The sequence below is a fragment of the Pleurodeles waltl genome, chromosome 8, assembly GCF_031143425.1.
Source record: "Pleurodeles waltl isolate 20211129_DDA chromosome 8, aPleWal1.hap1.20221129, whole genome shotgun sequence".
Taxonomy (NCBI): Eukaryota; Metazoa; Chordata; class Amphibia; order Caudata; family Salamandridae; genus Pleurodeles; species Pleurodeles waltl.
Window position 1 is genome coordinate 1,415,634,577 of NC_090447.1, and position 20,558 is coordinate 1,415,655,134.

The 20,558-nt window shown below is 44.5% G+C and overlaps 1 protein-coding gene across 1 annotated transcript in view; it reads left to right on the forward strand.

Moving 5' to 3' along the window:
* Positions 1 to 20,558, forward strand: part of DOP1B (DOP1 leucine zipper like protein B) — a 604,399-nt gene that overhangs the window by 436,947 nt on the left and 146,894 nt on the right. Inside the window, exons 21-22 of the mRNA XM_069202530.1 lie at positions 3,963 to 4,148; positions 5,795 to 5,920. Coding sequence (XP_069058631.1) covers positions 3,963 to 4,148; positions 5,795 to 5,920 — 312 coding nt within the window. The remainder of the gene's footprint in view (positions 1 to 3,962; positions 4,149 to 5,794; positions 5,921 to 20,558) is intronic.

The window sequence follows — 20,558 nt, forward strand, 5'->3', positions numbered from 1 at the left end:
ATTGGAGATACCAGCTAGGAAAATTCAGCGCAGCAGTTGCTGTGCCAGTCTGCCCATTCCGTCAGACAGCAAGCCCCCTTGTGAATTGCCAGTACGTGTACCTGTTCTGCGTTCCTACTTATCTCCTATCAGAGCTTACAGAACCTCTCTGGAATGCACTTCTGAGTTCAAAGAAGACCTTTATTGTTGTTAATTCTTCCCCACCCACAAGTTCTTGAGAGATGAATTAATAGACTTCAAGCACACGTTCAAAAGAGTAAAAGTAGTCGCAGCAATTAAAACAAAATATACCACAGTACTTCTCAGTTGCAATGTACACAGCAGATTATATTAGCAAAGCATAAAAATCAAAATTCATCACCGTATGAGCAAGTAGGACCTATTTTCAGCTTCATCTTTCTGGGGTCTGCAAGTTGATGACTCTGGTCAACTGCGAGAAAGAGATTATCTACCCACACGGGAGACTGGCAACTGGCGCCTAGTTCCAGCCTGAAGTCAAGCAGATTCAAATCTAACTCACTGTAGCCCAGAGTCATCCTTACAAAAGCGTGCCCCCTCCTCTCAGACTCGGGAAAACTACGCAAGCCTTTGGAGACTGGCCAGATCTCCTAGACTTCTCCTCTTCCCAAGCCTGAGCAGAAAGGAAAACACCAAATGTACTCTCTCTTATCAGGTCTAGTCTGGTGTGAAGAAAACAGCTTGGTTCATCTTGTGGAAAAACACAGCTTGGAAGAATACAGACATCTGCGATGTTTCAACTGCAATGACTAACTCCACGTTAAAGCCAATAGGCAGCTAACCTAAATATCAAATGTAATGTCTAATGTCATGTCAAAGCCAATAGGCAGCTAACCTAAATATCAAATGTAATAATGTCTAATATCATGTCAAAGCCAATAGGCAGCTGAGCTGAATACAAAATGTAATGTCTAATATCATGTCAAAGCCAATAGGCGGCTGAACTGAATACAGAATGTAATGTGTAATGCCATGTCAAAGCCAATAGGTGGCGAAACTGAATACAGAAAGTAATGGCTAATGCCATGTCAAAGCCAATAGGCGGCTAAACTGAACAAAACATATAATGTGCTACTGGTGAACATTGAGCAACTAATATGCGCAGTGGTGAAACACAAAGTAATTGGTCAAACACAATTAATAACATCACAGTACCCCTATTGTGAATCCGATCACTGCATCAGCAGGACGTTTTTAGGGCCCTTTGTTATAATTTCTGAAGGTTCTGGAGGGTCATCTGGGGCTTCAACCCACACCTCAGCACTGAGGTTTTTATCTGCTGCACCACAGCTTCCATTTCTTTGCACGGTCAGAAGGGCTGGGGCAGACTCATTCTTTACCAAACCTCCATTCACTGCATTTTTGACAAGTTGGGCCATTCTGTCTCCAATTTGTATGAATGAATCAGATTATTTTCTAGTTATCAGCATAATTTTACATTTTTCTAGGTAATCAGCAGCAATCACTCCCCCTAAAACCTGATCAATTTGCCATATCTATCCTGGTAACTTTCCTCTCCCCAACTGCTCTGTGACTGTTTGCGGGACAGATTTCTCTTGTGCGTGCTGCACAGTTTTTATCAAATCTAGCGGAATGTGCATCTCTCTCATGTCTGCCCACCTGTAAGTGGCTTTTTCTCCCATCTGTTCACATTTCTGGTGCACCCACTTAGCCATCCCCACTAAGTCAGAATTCTGGGTGAACACTTCAGACTCTGAATTTTTCTCATTAACATCTGCAAGGGAATTGAACCAGTTATGCACAAGCCATGTGGAAAACCAAACAGCTAAACCATTGGCAATGAACCAAGAATCAGTGTAAAAATGACACATCTCAAGCAGCTCTTGCTTTAAAATCTGACAACACACATTGTACAACACTGTTCCTTCTATTGTGCTAGAAAACAACATTTCAGTCAATGAATCATTAGTCAAACAAACATGCTTTTTATCCTCAGTGGACACGAATTCAAATGGTGCACTCAATTTCACTGGTGACTCTTTTACCTGTGGTACTCTAGCCCTGTCTTGCAGGTACCAGATCCAGGGTATGATCCTAGCTAGGGGCACTCTTTTCTTCTCCTGTTCCTGATTTACATGTAAATCAGTGTTTCCCTCTCGCACTGCGCAGAAACCTAAAGTCTGAATTATTTCATTTGCCAAATCACAAGCGCGCAGCTGCATATATATTTTCCTAGGGACCATATACCAAAGTGTTAGGATTTCACTCAGATGAGGGCTATTCTGTTTCCAAAAATCAAACAAGCTAATGAAACTCGGTGTCTCTTGCTTAGTGCAAACAGTAAGAAACTCCAAAATCTTTCGTTTTACTTGTGCATTTTGCGATGGTAACTCGTAAATCACATTCTGAGCTCTGTTCTCCGTGTTATCAGTTAAGGAATGCACTTCGACTGCCAAAAAACCTGGCTCACACGGAGGCTCAGACTGGCTCACAGCTGTCTTAACCCCCTCATTACTGGAATGGGAAAAGACAGATTCTTCTAAAACAGCATTTTTATACATTTCAGCATTATCTTGCATTAATGTGTTCTGGCTAATTTGCTCACGTAAGTTCTTATTTTCATGTTCTAACTGCCTACATCTCTCCTGCATTTTTCTGTAAGCAGATAAAAGTATCCAAACCCTTCTGTCAAAAACAAAAGGAACATCATTGCTTCCAAAAGGCACATTTTCTAAATATGCTTTATCACAAAAAGAAAACATATTTCTCACAGCACCATCAGGCAGTGTAACTACACATGCATTTTCAAACATGGTCTGCCATGCTTCTGTAATTCTCCAAACAACAAAAAACAATTACACTTTTAAATTGTGCACGTAGAAATCTATAATTCGACCCCACTTCTGGTACCAAAATGTTCTGCATTCCTACTTATCTCCTATCAGAGCTTACAGAACCTCCCTGAAATGCACTTCTGAGTTCAAAGAAGACCTTTATTGTTGTTAATTCTTCCCCACCCACAAGTTTTTGAGAGACGAATTAATAGACTTCAAGCACACGTTCAAAAGAGTAAAAGTAGTCGCAGCAATGAAAACAAAATATATCACAGTACTTCTCAGTTGCAATGTACACAGCAGATTATATTAGCAAAGCATAAAAATCAAAATTCATCACCGTATGAGCAAGTAGGACCTATCTTCAGCTTCATCTTTCTGGGGTCTGCAAGTTGATGACTCCGGTCAACTGCGAGAAAGAGATTATCTACCCACACGGGAGACTGGCAACTGGTCTGGTGTGAAGAAAACAGCTTGGTTCATCTTGTGGAAAAACACAGCTTGGAAGAATACAGACATCTGCGATGTTTCAACTGCAATGTCTAACTCCACGTTAAAGCCAATAGACAGCTAACCTAAATATCAAATGTAATGTCTAATGTCATGTCAAAGCCAATAGGCAGCTAACCTAAATATCAAATGTAATGTCTAATATCATGTCAAAGCCAATAGGCAGCTGAGCTGAATACAAAATGTAATGTCTAATATCATGTCAAAGCCAATAGGCAGCTGAACTGAATACAGAATGTAATGTCTAATGCCATGTCAAAGTAAATAGGCGGCTAAACTGAATACAGAAAGTAATGGCTAATGCCATGTCAAAGCCAATAGGCGGCTAAACTGAATACAGAAAGTAATGGCTAATGCCATGTCAAAGCCAATAGGCGGCTAAACTGAACAAAACATATAATGTGCTACTGGTGAACATTGAGCAACTAATATGCGCAGTGGTGAAACACAAAGTCATTGGTCAAACACAATTAATAGCATCACAGTACCCCTATTGTGAATCCGATCACTGCATCCTATTTTGAAAAAGGTATGCTGTATTGCAGTGGTATATCATTCTGAATTGTGCATTTGTGAAATAGGTTTTATGTTCACTTTGTCAATTTGGGTCTTTTAATTGTTGCTTTATTTATTCCATAGTCGTCCTTGATTGATCCTGCAAACCTAAAAAATGCAAGAAATGCCATTTTGGAAGAGCTCCCTCGGATTGTTTACACCATGGCCCTTCTCTGGGGTGTAATACGGAAGGAAGAAGTACAGAAAAGACCCACAGACCTCCTTGGAACCGTAAAGGGATCATCTTCTGTTTACTTCAGAGCAACCAAAGTAGGAAGAAAATTAAGGCTATCTCCTGCTTGGCCTATATAATTTTAATACATTTTGTAATGAGATTATTACATAACAAAATAGGTTAATAAAGAGTTGAGGAGGTGTGAAGAAATGGGAGTCTCTACATATTCTATCACATGAAGGAAGATGCCATGCTCTGCCAGACTTGAGATTAAGTCTTGTTTGCAGTGTGTGTATGTATGAACGGATTGGTTTGCTACAAAGTGTGGTGACCACAGCATCAGGCCACTGAGGCATTTGGCAGGCTCCCCTCATGGGGGAAATACTGGTGCCTAGAGTGCTGTCCTCCAGATGGAGGTGCTATTGCTCACAAGCCTCAATCTTAAATGCTAATTCTATCTATTAGGATCTTTGGGAACCCAAAAAGTGAAAATAAAATTCATGTTGAATACAGACCCATAAAATCAACAGTAAACATTTAAAAACCGTTCAAATCCTATTAAAATTCAACAAAGGTTTGGCATGTTCCTAACACAGTACACTTGGTAGAAGGCGTACATGAATCTTGCCTCACAGACAATTAAACAGCCTGCATTATCCCTCTCCTTTCATATGATGCTCTTGTTTTTATTAGATTACAACCTCACCAATGGACATAATATTGGTGTCAACCATATGGTGTATAACCTTCTTTACCATCCTAACTTCTTTGTCTATAAGCATTGGTCTGCACACTCACCATGTACGGTTACTGACGGGGACAAAAGAAGAAATGCAAAGTGGATTCTAAGGTTTCAAAAGCATACAAGCAAGTACACTCTTCTCGTGGGTGGTGACAATACATGCCTACCACTGGTTCTGGTGCCAGCTGGATTAACCTAACAATTTTGTACCATCTTGCACCTTGGATAGGGCATTTGTTAGCTAAATAACCCTTGAATCCTACAGCAAACCTATCCATCAGCTAAACAAAAGGCTTCCAAATTATCCCTGCCTTCGTGAGATCTCTTGCCAAACTATACCGCTTATCCTTATCCTTCTCCTTCAGTATTGTGCTCCATGTTTTTACTAGGTAATGCATGTCTTTACCAGGACGTGTGAGGTAGTACCAACTTTATAAACCAAACACAGCTACTTTGGGCTTGAATTGCTCAACTCACCACATACACCTAATTTTTCCAGCATATTCTTCTCGGACTGCCTCATTTTGTACAGGGATATTTTCCATCCTTGACTTCAAAGCAAGAAAATATTGCTTATGAATCTCATAGTTTCACATTTGTTTTGGTAGATTGCCCGGCTGGCTTAAATTGCGCTATGCAAGACAACATGTTAAGTTCTGGAGAGGCAGTGTTCCCCCTCGCCAAGACTGATTTCTAAATCTAGGTTGTTCATAGTGGAGATGTGAGGAATTTGTGAACATGCTAGTTTAGTCATTTAGAATTTTATTGCTATTAGTTAGTAAAAAGTTTTAAGTTTATATTATGTAGCGATGATTAAAAGAAATTCTGTCAAACTATGTCACACAACCAGAGTTTGTGTGTGTTTCCTCAGCAGTCATGCTTGTGTGGTGTGCTCTTGTGTGTTTTTTAGGCACTCAAGTATAGTAAAATATAAACAGTAGGCATTCTGTTACCTTTACCCCAAAACACTAAAATAATAATGTGCTTTACTTTATATAGACTTTGAAGCAAAAAGTGTTAGATTTTTTGAATCCACTAACTGCGCATCTGGGAGTTCAGCTGATTGCATCGGTAGCGGCTGTGTGGAACAAGAAGAAAGTCAACAAAGGGCAGAATAAAACAAAGGTAATCTGTAACATAAATGCATGTCAACCAATGTGTTTTCACTGCAGAAACATAGTACATTTTTCTTATTTTTTGTAAAGACCCTGTACAGTGCACTATCACCCCTGGCGGACTTGGAAAACAGTCTCCCTCTTTTGCTCTCTCTCTCTCTCTCTTCCTCTCTCTCGTTCACCCTTTCCCATCCTGTCTATCTTTCTCACTCTTTCTCTTTTTCTCACACCCCTTCTTTCTTGGCTTCTCTTTCTCTCCCTTCGTGCTTGTCCCAGGCATCATGGAGGCAAACAACCCTATTTACGGCAAGCTGTACAGGTTTTAGGTGAAGTTAGTAGGCAATTCATTCATAATATTAGAGGTAAACAGGCCTAAACCCCAACTATAGATTACTCTCCCATCACTGTCACTTGCTCATAGCCTGGGTTAAGAGGGTAGTAGACACTTACATCGAGGGGTGAACTTTGGTACCATCTTGACGTCAGAGCCCAGCTCTGGTGACTTACATGAGTAAATGTAAGTCCCTCTTGTGGGCTTGCAGAATTGTTGAGCTCACTGTGGGAAAACACACTTGGCTGTCCAAAACCATACAGGGTTAGGGCAGCATGGCTTACAAAAGAATGATGAGGATATCTGCCCCAACACTTTTTTAATGTAAGGCATTTGATCATTTGTGGGAGGGCCTTATTAAACCTTCTTCCTTTTCATCTTTGTTAGTGTGCTAGACCTTCCTCTCCCCAGATGCTTCTAAGAATCTAAAGCATCATTAACAAGACCTGTCTCATTGTAGGAGGCTGGCCTGGCTTGTAGTGGGTACCAGAGGTACTTACACCTTGTGCCAGGTCCAGTTATCCCTTATTAGTGTAGAAGAGGTGTTTCTAGCAGCTTAGACTGATAGAAGGTAGCTATGGCAAAGCAGCTTATGCTGAACTAGGAGACATGTAAAGCTCCTACTATACCACTTATATCATATGCACAATATCATAAGAAAACACAATACACAGGGTTACTAAAAATAAAGGTACTTTATTTTTATGACAATATGCCAAAATTATCTCAGTAAGTACCCTCAGTAAGAGGATAAGATATATATACACAAGTTATATGTACACAAACCAAAATTAGGTAAGTAATAGCAAGAAAAGTAATGCAAACCGTGTAGAATTACAATAGATTGCAATAGGAGCACATAGGTATAGGGGCAACACAAACCATATACTCCAAAAGTGGAATGCGAACCACGAATGGACCCCAGACCTATGTGAGCTTGTAGAGGGTCGCTGGGACTGTAAGAAAACAGTGAGGGTTAGAAAAATACCCCACCCCAAGACCCTGAAAAGTAGGTGTAAAGTGCACCTACTACCTCCAGAGAGCACAGAAGTTGTGATAGGGGGATTCTGCAGGAAGAACAAACACCAGCAATGCAACAACAGTGGATTTCCGGACCTGAGTACCTGTAAGACAAGGGGACCAAGTCCAATAGTCGCGACAGTGTCGAGAGTGGGCAGGAGCCCAGGAAATGCCAGCTGAGGGTGCAAGGAAGCTGCCACCGGTTGGAAGAAGCTTGGAGTTCTGCAAGAAAGAAGAGGACTAGGGACTTCTCCTTTGGAAGACGGATGTCCCACGTCGCCATGAAGCTTGCAGAGGTGTTCCCACGCAGAAAGACCGCAAACAAGCCTGGCTAGCTGCAAGGGTTGCGGTAGAGGTTTTTGGGTGCTGCTGTGGCCCAGGAGGGACCAGGATGTCGCCACTTGGAGGAAGAGACAGAGGGGGCACCCAGCAACTCAGGGAGCCCTCACAGAAGCAGGCAGCACCCGCAGAAGTACCCAAACAGGCACTTGGAAGAAGAGTGAACCGGAGTCCACGCGAAGTCACAAAAGGGAGTCCCACGACGCCGTAGGACAACTCAGAAGGTTGTGCACTGCAGGAAGGAGTGTCGGGGACCCAGGCTTGGCTGTGCACAAAGGAAATCCTGGAAGAATGCACAGGAGCCGGAGCAGCTGCAAATCACGCAGTACACAGCTTTGCAGCCTAGCGTGGGGAGGCAAGGACTTACCTCCACCAAACTTGGACTGAAGAGTCACTGGACTGTGGGAGTCACTTGGACAGAGTTGCTGTGTTCCAGGGACCACGCTCGTCAGGATGAGAGGGGACCCAGAAGACCAGTGTTGCAGTCTTTTGGTGTCTGCGTTAGCAGGGGGAAGATTCCGTCGACCCACGGGAGATTTCTTCGGAGCTTCTGGTGCAGGGTGAAGGCAGGCTACCCCCAGACCATGCACCACCTGGAAAAAGTCGAGAAAGCCAGCAGGATGAGGCGCTACAATGTTGCTAGTAGTCGTCTTGCTACTTTGTTGCGGTTTTGCAGGCGTCCTGAGCAGTTAGCGGTCGATCCTTTGGCAGAAGGTGAAGAGGTAGATGCAGAGGAACTCTGATGAGCTCTTGCATTCGTTATCTAAAGAATTCCCCAAAGCAGAGACCCTAAATAGCCAGAAAAGGAGGTTTGGCTACCAAGGAAGGAGGATTGGCTACCAAGAGAGGTAAGAGCCTATCAGAAGGAGCCTCTGACGTCACCTGCTGGCACTGGCCACTCAGAGCAGTCCAGTGTGCCCCAACACCTCTGTTTCCAAGATGGCAGAGGTCTGGGACACATTGGAGGAGCTCTGGGCACCTCCCCTGGGAGGTACTGGTCATGGGAGTGGGTCACTCCCCTTTCCTTTGTCAAGTTTCACGCAAGAGCAGGGCTGGGGGGGATCCCTGAACCGGTGTAGACTGGCTTATGCAGAGATGGGAACCATCTGTGCCCATCAAAGCATTTCCAGAGGCTGGGGGAGGCTACTCCTCCCCAACCCTCACACCTATTTCCAAAGTGAGAGGGTGTAACACCCTCTCTCAGAGGAAATCCTTTGTTCTGCCTTCCTGGGCCAGGGCTGCCTGGACCCCAGGAGGGCAGAAACCTGTCTGAGGGGTTGGCAGCAGCGGAGACCCCGGAAAGGCAGTTTGGCAGTACCCGGGTACTGTGCTAGAGACCCGGGGGATCATGGAATTGTCCCTCCAATACCAGAATGGTATTGGGGGGACAATTCCATGATCTTAGACATGTTACATGGCCATGTTCAGAGTTACCATTGTGACGCTATACATAGGTAGTGACCTATGTATAGTGCACGCGTGTAATGGTGTCCCCGCACTCACAAAGTCTGGGGAATTTGCCCTGAACGATGTGGGGGCACCTTGGCTAGTGCCAGGGTGCCCACACACTAAGTAACTTTGCACCCAACCTTCACCAGGTGAAGGTTAGACATATAGGTGACTTATAAGTTACTTAAGTGCAGTGGTAAATGGCTGTGAAATAACGTGGACGTTATTTCACGCAGGCTGCACTGACAGGCCTGTGTAAGAATTGTCAGAGCTCCCTATGGGTGGCAAAAGAAATGCTGCAGCCCATAGGGATCTCCTGGAACCCCAATACACTGGGTACCTCAGTACCATATACAAGGGAATTATATGGGTGTACCAGTATGGCAATGTGAATTGGTAAATTTAGTCACTAGCCTGTAGTGACAAATTTGGAAAGCAGAGAGACCATAACCACTGAGGTTCTGGTTAGCAGAGCCTCAGTGAGACAGTTAGGTACCACACAGGGAACACATATAGGCCACAACTGATCAGCAATGGGGTCCTGGCTAGCAGGATCCCAGTGACACATAACAAACATACTGACAACATAGGGTTTTCACTATGAGCACTGGGCCCTGGCTAGCAGGATCCCAGAGAGACAGTGAAAACACCCTGACATATACTCACAAACAGGCCAAAAGTGGGGGTAACAAGGCTAGAAAGAGGCTACTTTCCTACACTCATCCCCTCCAGAATACAGGTCTCAATGCCATGGCTGCTGCTCGCATTTCTTATCATCCTGAGCCCATTTGTTATGTTTCTTTTCTCTCTTATGGACACCTTCTCATCTCACCATCTTAGGTTACACTGTCCATAACCCCAAGAGAATAGAGCTGTAAGTGTGAAGGACACATCAAAAGGACATGAACAGTAGCCTTGCACCAAGCAGACTACTTACACTTCACAGTCTTCGTCACCTGCCCCTCAGTCACCCGCATAGACTATCAGTTTCTCAATGGCTCCTCTTGAGTGGAGGGGCCTTGTAGTGCAGCAGTTGGCAGGGACATAGCTTCAGAGGGTGTTTAGGGTGTCCACCCCCCTAATAAGTATATTTTCTGGTAAGTAGTTGGGTACAGGTTCTTTCAGTCAAGTTTAGTGATGTGTCTGTCGGATTTCACCAGGATGTTTTAAATACACACAGACAAAAAATTCACTCTCTCTCCATCTCTCGGTCTAGAAAGTCTTACAAAATGTTGGTTATTTGATGAAATATTGTGATTTCTCTTACTTTGTACACCTACCAATCTGCATATATTTTTCTTTTCACTGCCCCTTAAAGTCCTCTCATAAGCTCTTCTTGTGAAATAATGTATTTTAACATTATATAGTTTGTAAATCTGAAGCTCACACTCCCTCCCTTCCCCCATTACTTTTTCCCCCCACCCTCCCGACCCTTTCCCCCCACCCCAGTTTGGCAGTTGGGTCTCCTCTGTGCCTTTTTGTGTAGAATTATTCCTGGCTTCCTACAAAGGACTGCTGGAGCCTGTTCTATTGTGTCCTTTATTTGCTCTGAAACACTCAAAGACTGCCTCTCTCACGGCTGACATCTCACTCCTTTATTCCCTTTAACTCTGTCCGGCCTATGATATCACATCTCCTCACATGGACTGACTGCTGGCAGTCTGGTGATTCCCTTCTACCCATTGTAACTTGACCGTGGTACTGTTGTTGATGCCTATGCGTGAGCCAGCTACCATCTTGAAATTTCCGTTCCTCCAGCTATTAATTTAGTTGACCAAACAAAGGCCCGTATTTATACTTTTTTTAGCGCCGCATTTGCGCCGCTTTTTGACGCAAAACGGCGCAAACCTACAAAATACAATGGTATTTTGCAAGTTTGCGCCGTTTTTGCGTCAAAAAACGACGCAAACGCGGCGCAAAAAAAGTATAAATACGGGCCAAAATATCTGTGTTCTTCATTGCCTGGACCCCCTCCCCCCAGCTTTGCTACAAAGAATTGAAAGACTATTAAGTTACTTATATGTCAAGTTGATCAAGCATTAGGGGGTGTGGCCGGACCCGGCAAGATGTGTGTCTTGAGACCGCACCGAGCTGCTATCCACAATACTTTAGCATCTGCCAAGCCGAGCGCTGCGGAGGACCTGGGAGGCGGCTGCCAAGACTGCAGAACCCACATGGCATTGCTGTTTTTTTCACCGGCTGGGGCATGATTGCAGGTCCCCCTGACACTCCCCCTCAGGCTGAGGCCACGTGGACCAGAGTGAGGCCTCTAGGCAGCGAGGAGCCGCGGACTGCGATAGCAGCCCTGGACGCTTTCTGGAGCCTTCAGGGCAATAGTCAGGGGTCCATGCGAATGGACAGTGTCCGCCCACTATTTTTAGAGGATGGACGGCGTCCACCCTGCCAATAAGTTGGGCCTCACTTTAAAATATGCTGAAGCCGTCTTGGTGTAATTTTCAAACACTGGGACACATTCATCAATGCCTGCACGTTGTCTGCTATCGATCCGAGCAACAACGTGCAGGCGGGGAGGAGCCCTTTATTGAAACTCCCGCTGGGCCCATAACAAAGACTGAATTTAAGGGGCCATCAGGCCTCCGTTTGTTCAAGTATCCTGCCTTGGGGCTATCTGGAGCCTAACACCTAGATGTAAATACAGCGGAAGGGAAACAAAAGCAACCATCTTGTTAGCACTTCACACTTAATTTAGAGACTTTTGACTTTGTTCAGTTCCTATATATGCGTGCACTGTAAGAATGTCAGATACATTACTCGGTCCCAGTGTTTACACAAAACAATTTAAATAAGACTAGTTTTTATTTCTTTTATAGCACTATTATCCGAATGCAGGGTGTCAGAGCGCTTTACACCACCCAGACACATTACATTGACAACAAATCAATGTACAGGATATGTTACATAAGGCAGTGAAGATTACAAGGTGTAGGAGTCACATATAATTATCTATAGCTCACTGTGCTATATTAAAAGTATTGCAATGTAACTGCAAGTCACAAAAGGATCTCTGTTAAAAGCGGTAACCCACTTACCTATGTACATAAAATGCAAATCTATCATCTGCATTTTACATGATGTGCTTTTCAGGAGATGCATTAACCCTCATGCTACTTCGAGTCAAAACTGGGACTAGACAAAACACAGATCTTTCCTGTAAATGCATTAACCACTTGAGTTATCTTACCGTTATTATTATTCCCTCAGATTTACTGGGAAAACTAAGATCTCTGCAGCAGGTGCCTTAACCCGATAAAATATTTTAAAATTCAAACTTTGCAACCAACTAAGCGGAACAGATTTACTGTCATGTTTTTCCTTGCCTATTTTTTATTTGTAGCAGAGATTAAAAAAAATCAACTTATAAGTTGAGGCCCCGATCTTGCGTCTGGATTGTGTCACCCTTTTTGGTAAAATTCTGATGCAAAATCCATTTTGGGATTTACAGTACCACACACAAATCCTGTTTGCTTGGGTTTGTAAAGAAAAACTAACACAGGCAGCACATTGCCCTGCCATGCATTACCTTTCATCAGGTAGGCATTACATGCGTGGTGCCTGGGCGTAAGCATAGGTTTGCACCAAACTGGCGAGTCTGCCTGAGGTTGACGAAACAAAGAGAAATATTTGTATTTCTTTTTGCTATTTCCTTTTTGCAAGTATGCTACATTAGACAGAACACATACAATGAGGAAATATCCTCATAGGATAGTTTTTGTGTGGCTTTGTAAAAAAAATAAAAATCTTAACGTAAGACAGCACATTGTGCTGCCTTACCTTACTGTGCATCAGGGAGGCATTACATGGATGGTACATGAACATTCCCATCCATCCATCCATGTATTTTGTGAAGAAATAACATACATAGTCTTCCTAAGGCAGGCGTGGTAGCTTTCCCTGGGTTAGCTTGCCTGTCCCACTTCCCTGTAAGCAGATCATGTTTATTCCCTGTTTATGTGAGGTGACATTACAGGTAGGTCTCACTAGTAAGTTCAAGTCATAAAAGTTCCATGATGGCTTTGGGAAAGTCAAAGTGCCTCCTGTTCGTAGCATGTCAGTCAGAGCAAGTTGCCCCAAGGCCTGGCAACCCAGTATTCAGTCTTAACTGCTCTCTCTGGGGGATGGTTCGGAGTGCCCTGACCTTGGATGCTACCGTAGAGGCACTCCTATGCACTAAGCCTCCCTGAATTTGGTAACAGGTTTTGGATCCTCCGGAATTGTTGGGTAGTTAAATTGTTGTTCTTCTTCTGAGGATAATGGCTTGCTTCTCCTTCACAGCTGCACACTGCTCCAAGACGACAACCCTTTCACTTCATCACTGTCCCCCACCCCCACATGTGAGGTTCGTAACAGCGCACACAGGGAAACCAGCTCCCTTCAGGTCACAGCGTTGCAGAGGGCAACAGCCCTCTTCTCATTAGAGCAATGCCCCAGAGCAATAACCCTCAATCATCGCTGCCCCCACCTGGCATACAGAGATCATGGGCAGCACACATTTTTTTTTGCATTCACTTTGTGCAATTCAGCCACTAAATGGACAGCTCTTTATTTCTCCCCTTTCACATCAAAGGTTAATGATTTGTCTTTAATTCTTGGTGCATTAGGGTAGAGAGAGGCTGCCAGGCAGAAGCCACATGAAAGTCAAGTGTCAAGTGCATCGTAGTTTCTAATTATACCTGGTGCAACATTACAGCCTAATAAATCAAACACGAGATAGATTTGCCTAGGATTATACTATTTGGTCAAGCTGAGAAGCCCGGATTGCTTTCACATTATTGTTTTACAGATGTGCTTATGGCCCATGTCTTACTTCTAATTAAGACCAAACCTATGTGTGGTTGGTTATGTGCCCTAAGGTAGTTTTATTATTTGTGAATTGGTATACTGTTTTTAGCAATGTATATTTTTTAAAATGTTTCTGTTGTGTGTTTTCTATAGGATTGCAGTGAACAGGATTTTAATTTTTTATTTATTGTGTTTTATATGTTTTTCATCAGCCATGAAGAAGCCCGATTTTCTTCCAGTCGAAACACAGTTGTGTTTGTCACTCACATTATGGCTGTGTTTGCCATCTATATTACAAGAAATAAATAAAGAATATCACTTTGACTATGAATGAATACCAGTCTATTTGGAGTATTGATTAATTGGTTTGGACTTATCTTATAGAACATTTAGCTTCTTCCTGGACAATTTAAGAGCTGTGCTATTGTTTAAGGAGTGCCTCACCCTTATTTTTTGTATAGTATGCCTGTGATATCTGAGTTTTTTTTACCGTTAACCCAGGTAGGGGACCACCTGTGTTGTAGAACTAGGTGGAGAGCGGGTACATATTCCATATCCGTTATCAGCTTTTGAGATTTTCACTTGATTTTGCCAAGTTGTTGCCCTGCTTGGGTTCGGTGGCCTTGTTTTTTGCCCTTCTCACACCTACCCACAGTTTGCAATATCTTGCATTATAACACAATACCAGAGGGTAGCTTCGTTGTTGTGATGCTCTTAGATCTGGGGGAATTATATGATTCAGAATTATGCTATGTGTGAAATGAATGATCATTTGTGCTTACGTAGGGCTGACACTTTCAGTTATAGTGAATAGGTGAGTCCACAGGTCATTGTTACTTCAAAAAGTATGTAAAGTAGACCATCTCCAGTGCACCATTTTGGCAGTGTAACATGTCTAGGATATGCACATTTCTTATTAGTGAGCATAGTCTAGTGTAGATTCTGATTACTGCCCATAGTTTGTGGTGTTTTGCTGTTCCTGTCTACCCATTTCGGTAGTTTTTCTGTGCAAACTAACAATATTTCCTTCTGAAGGCCAATATTTACTTGAAAGTGCTAGCTGGGACTGATATTGCATGAGCCCTTTTCTTGTGAGTTACCTTTGTCACCATTTTTTTTCATTTTTGGATGCTCAGTGTCTTACACTTATTTTAATATGGAGCTGATACCTCTTACTTTGAAATTTATGGTCCACTCTTTATACAGGTGTTCTAGTTGTACTGATTTCAGGAGGAGCTGTCAGGATGCCCTGGTGAATGTGAGGCTGGCTTATAGTTATGCCATCTGTAAGAAAATGAGAGATGTCTGCTGCTAAATGTGGAGGAGACCTTTTGGGCGGCAGCTTGTAATTTGTAAAAAGATAAATTCAGAGCCCCAAACCTTTTTTTTTTTTTAGGGTCCCACTGCTGAATGCCAAAGCTGCCATAACTTTTTTCTTTCAGTACTTTTCAGATTCTTTTTTCACCCCCTTTTCTGCCTTCATTGTTTTCCTATCACTCTTTCTGTCTTCTTCCCTTTCTGTCTTTCTATCTTCCTTTGGGTCGTGGTTTGTTGGTGAAAAACGAGCCTCAGTCTCCTAAAATGAGTGCAAGTGCCCACCACAGACACAATAAGTGGGGGGTAAGGCTGATTAAGCACACTTTGCACCTCTGGAGAGCAAAGGCAGCCAAACCAATCACATCTAAATGGAAATATGCTGGATATGGAATATTATGCCTTATGGAGTAGGCTGGCAGGGGAGTTAGTTTTGTTCAAGGGTAAAGGAAGCTTTAAGCTGACAAAAGGCATCTTTTTTTTATATGTAGCTTATGAAAGCGTGAGTCTTCCACCTAAATCAGGAGTGTTTGCATGTATACTTATAATGCGCTCAAATGTACTCATTATAGACCTGAGTGAGGTCTTAAGATCTGATGTCCCTTTTGTGATGTCACTTCCTGTGGTGCACCGTGTCATCTTGCAAGTCATGATGCATACTGACTAACTTGGTTAGTCCTCCCACTTTTCATTTTAGGACTTGTGCCCTGGGCACCTTAATTGTTGAGCCACCCTCTCCAATCCCCCACCCTACTCTCCCACCCCTGAGAGGTGCATGCACCCCAAGAGTGACCGGACTGAATCCCGCCAATGCACGACTGGCTGATCTCGGTTGTGGGACTGTGAACGCCTGTGTGACATACTAGGGCCCTGGAGGGCAGCATGGTACAAATATCGGGCCGAAATTCAAGACTCTGTGCCACACGGACAGGCACAGCTCATGGACTGAGTGTACAGGCCCCCTTCCCCCACTGTGCAGCGAACAGTAATAGTCTAGACGCATATGAGCCCACACTCTGTCAACCCTCAGGGATTTGGTTCATCAACGGCCGTAACCACTTAAATATACAATTGTTTCCACCCAAAGGGTGCTCTTGGGCCCCCAACAGCGGCCTTCCTTATCATCCATGGGCTGCTCTGCGATGCTGCTGGAGCCTTTTAGAAGTGATTAGTGTTGAACTGTCCCCCTCTATGTCCTCTCTGCTGCTGGGGACCTTTGCCAGTGCTACAATCCTGACCTTGGCCTAAGCTGAGTTGTGGCTGGAAGACGTACAGGGGACCACCGTGGATGGTGCGCTCCCTTGCAGGGTTTGATGGAAGTCGCTCTGCCCTGATATTCGTAAGCAGCCCACATGGCACTTTGGCGGACCAGAATAGAGCTGTTCCAAGGTGGGAACCTGAACTCTGAGACACCTAGTGCGGTGGACCCTGAGCCATCACAACTGCTCGTGCCGCCCTGGTCAGGGCCTCCCCCCACCCGAATACAGGCCAGGGTCTGTGGTTGTAGGGGCGCCCACTGTGCAGTGACACCCCTCTGCTCCTCCCTCCCCTCTGGGGGTTCAGTGCCCCTCCACTACAATCCTCACCAGTAAAGCCAGAAAGCACTCCTCCACTAAACAGATGGGGCAGAGTGGTGTGAGAGCTCACTCTCTGGGATGTATAGCACCAGAACCCATGCAACAGACAGAGCAGATGGAGAACGCGCCTGTATCCCTGACAGAAGCAAAACTGGAACCAATAGTAGAGACCATCGCTGACAGCCAGCAGGATCTCCGTGGTAGAGTCAACATGGAGGCAGTGGAGGTGGGGCTGCTCCGCAATTATCATAGAAAGGTCACTGCCCACATCATATAAGTGGAATACATGCTAGCAGAAATCTATCCTATGATACCCGAGTTGGAGGGCCAAGTACAATCCCTAGCAGCTAAACTGCAGGAATTGGAGAACAGAGTGGAGAACTCTGAAGGGCGATCTCGCCACAATAACCTCCGTATTGTTGTTTTCCCTGAGGGGTCAGAAGGCATGGCCCTAATCTCTTTCTTTGAACCTTGACTGTTGCAGGTGATAGCACATACAACACTTTTGCCTTACTACCTTGTGGAATGTGCCCATCGGGTACCTGCACGGTGGCCCCTGCTGGGGTCTCCTTCCAGACCCGTGGTGATCATACTGATGAACTATGGGGACAAGGAAACCATCTTACACGCTACCCACGCAGGAGAATCACTAGCATATAAAAATATGTATGTTTTCTTGTTCCCAGACTACACCCTGGCAGTACAGCGCCACAGAGCCTCCTTCCTGTGAGTGAAGAAACGCCTATGACAATTGGGTCTAACCTATTCGCTGCTATTTCCAGCCAAACTGAAAGTTATTGCAAACCAAAACAGTTACTTCTTTACTGAGCCTGCAGATGCCTGGGACTGTGTCAGACAGCGCCTTATGAATCCTCAACTCTGAACACACCAGTACAACGGCCTGGATCAGAGACGTGGCCGACGAAACAAATGCAAGCTACGCAGTGTCCTCGAGCCTAGAGTGGAGAGTGTTCCTACCCCGTAGCAAGCCCGTGAGGAGCCAATCCGGGCGTTCTCTGTCATAACCTCTTTAGCAATGAAACGGTGCTTGCCTCCGCCTCTGGTTTCTGATATGCTCTCTGAGTCCAGCTCCAGCATTACGACCAGCAGCACCCCCTCAATCACGCTGTCCATCGTTATGCCCCCAAACTGCATATTTATTAGCGTGAGGAGGACATTGACTAGCTGACTGTGATTGGACCTATAGCCTACTTACTTATGATGCCTTGCTCTTGCCCTGGTAAGGGCCAATCCTGGATATACTACACTCATGGCTATCATTGTGGCGTAGCAGATTGCTGTACCTGCCTTCTGACCACCAGTGGACTGTACAGTCAGTAGCAGTAGTCTGCTGAACCGAGAACTCCTGCCCTTGCAACTGCACCCCTTGGAGTTCCCCATGTATGGGATTGTTTGTTGCTTGTTTGGACAGTCATTCTCCTCACAGCTGCCCTGGAAAGGAAGTTGTGGGTTCTATTTAATGTTTTTTGAAGGACACACAGCACACCTTGTATTAGCCCAGTGTTTCATTCATCCCCGTAAAGATCAGAAAGAGCTCATCCCCGGGAGGTCCACCACCCTCAACATACGCAGGCTCCATAGGATGATGGAACTTGTACCAGCTCAATAGCCAAACACAGCTTCTCTAGTATTGGACCTAGAGAAGGCATTTGATACTGTAGATTACGAGACAGCGTTCCTGTAACTTCCTGCCATAATGTGGCAGCATTCCAGCAGTTGTCCGAACATGTGGGCCATGTTGGCATTCGTCGCGCTGCATCTATAGCAATTCGAGGTAGAGCCATATATTTTATGTAGATGAGCAGGAGTGAGGTATGCCCTGTGAAGATAACTATGTTGGATGTATTGGAATATGACATTACAGGAAATCTTACAAGGGTATTGTAATGCCTTGTCCCACTCCTTCTGCAATAGTTCTCGGCTTAAGTCCTGCTCCCATTTCTGTTTTGTAGGAAATAAGGGATCCTGTGGAATGTACACTAATGACCAAGTGAGCCAGGTAATAAGTCGACAGCCTCCACCAATAGTGTGGAGGTATGTACGAAGGGGTGTGCTGGTGGTTCTTTGTCTGTTATCTACCAGAGGGGTTGTATTTCGGCCAGTAGTCTGTTATATGCCAGGAAATGGCCAGCTGGCAGGACCCAATCTGTGTGAGCTGTCTGACTGGGAAGGAGTGCACCTTTTTGGAATAGAGTGCCTAGTGTGTCCACCCGGTGGTTTCCCAGGTCGCTAATTCCTTCCTCCCAAATAGATGGTCGTATGGAGCTGATATGGATCTCGAATGTGCATGGCGTCAAGGTTTGCATCAGACAAAGGCTTCTGCAGAATCTGCCATTTGTAAAAGGGAATTAAACCCACGGGGAATCTGCCCTGATGAAGAAAGATTTTGCACACCAAGTGCAGCTCTCTGTCTGCAGTAGTCAATCCCAAGTCCTTTAGCAGGTGACCCGCCAGCCAGCGGGAAGGCCACTGCCGTTGCACCAAGTAATATACAATGCTGTAGGTTGTTCAAGCTTAACCTTAAAAGGATTAATCCCCATTTTGGTGTCCTTATCTCTGAACAGGTATATCCACCATGGCGAACCCACAACGGGTGGTACTTGCAGTAAATAGGCCTCACCCTCACTGCTCATTTGTTAGCTAATGCTTTACAGCCCGGGGGGGTTCCTGTAACATTTGTAGTTGAGGCTCATCCAGCCTACAGAACAGAAATACTCTACTCTTGAGTCACTTTTCCAGCAGATGATAGGAACACTAATGCATTTCATCACTACACACTTGCTAACTTACCTGCACAATACAAAGCATATGCATATTTAGAGATACCTCTATCTTTTCAAGACCATAATAACTGGGTTGATGGCGCCCTACCACACACTATATTACACGATCGGTTAGGTCCTCTAAGCAATGATGGTCCTACCTGGCCTTTATTGGCCACATATACACCGCATTATGAAGCAGCCACTTTGGTAGTAGCTGAGGTTCGCCACTTGTACTTTGAGCTTACAGCAATATAGAGACTGTTAGTATGGTTCGTAATACAGACATTAAATATTAACCCAGCACATGCGGCCCCAGCGCCTCCACATGCAGTCACACCAGGCATTAACCCTGCAACTGTTCATCCGATCATGGGTAAAGTACCCACCAAACGGGAGGAGATTAGCTCAAAAAATAACTGCGCTGGAAGCAGTTTTTCCCCATACAGGACTTCCGGACAAACATAGAATACTCTCTCTGTGCTTGCCATTTGGGATGGTTCCCACAGTAGATAACTGCAATACTTGGGGCATGGTATTTGCCACGCTCTGTACTACCACACACGGTACACCAACACTTACAAATCTTCCAAAAGTGTTAAAACAAATTCAAGATGAGTATGGGGCTGCCCGGGCCCTGGATTTGGGAATGGAATTAATGGGCAATTTTGCCACTGTATCTTCAATAATATTAAGTCAATTTAAAGGGGAAGCAGTTTCACTGGCAGTGCGCATGCAGCGCTGGAAGTTCCTGCACAAGATCAAGAATGCAAGATTATCCCTGAGACCTACTCTAGCATTGGTCGAGATAATCTGGGAGCCAGACCTATTATACCACAATTACAGGGTAAATCCAATAAGGATTCTACCAAGCAAGCACCTGAGGGTTCTGAAAAACGCTGGGAGAAACAAAAACAAACTCCTAAAAAAGAAAGGGGAGAATCTACGCATTTGGAGACCCCTCAAAATCGATATGTTCTTAGAATTAGAGGTAACATAAAAACGCCTGATATATATCAGTATACTGATACACGC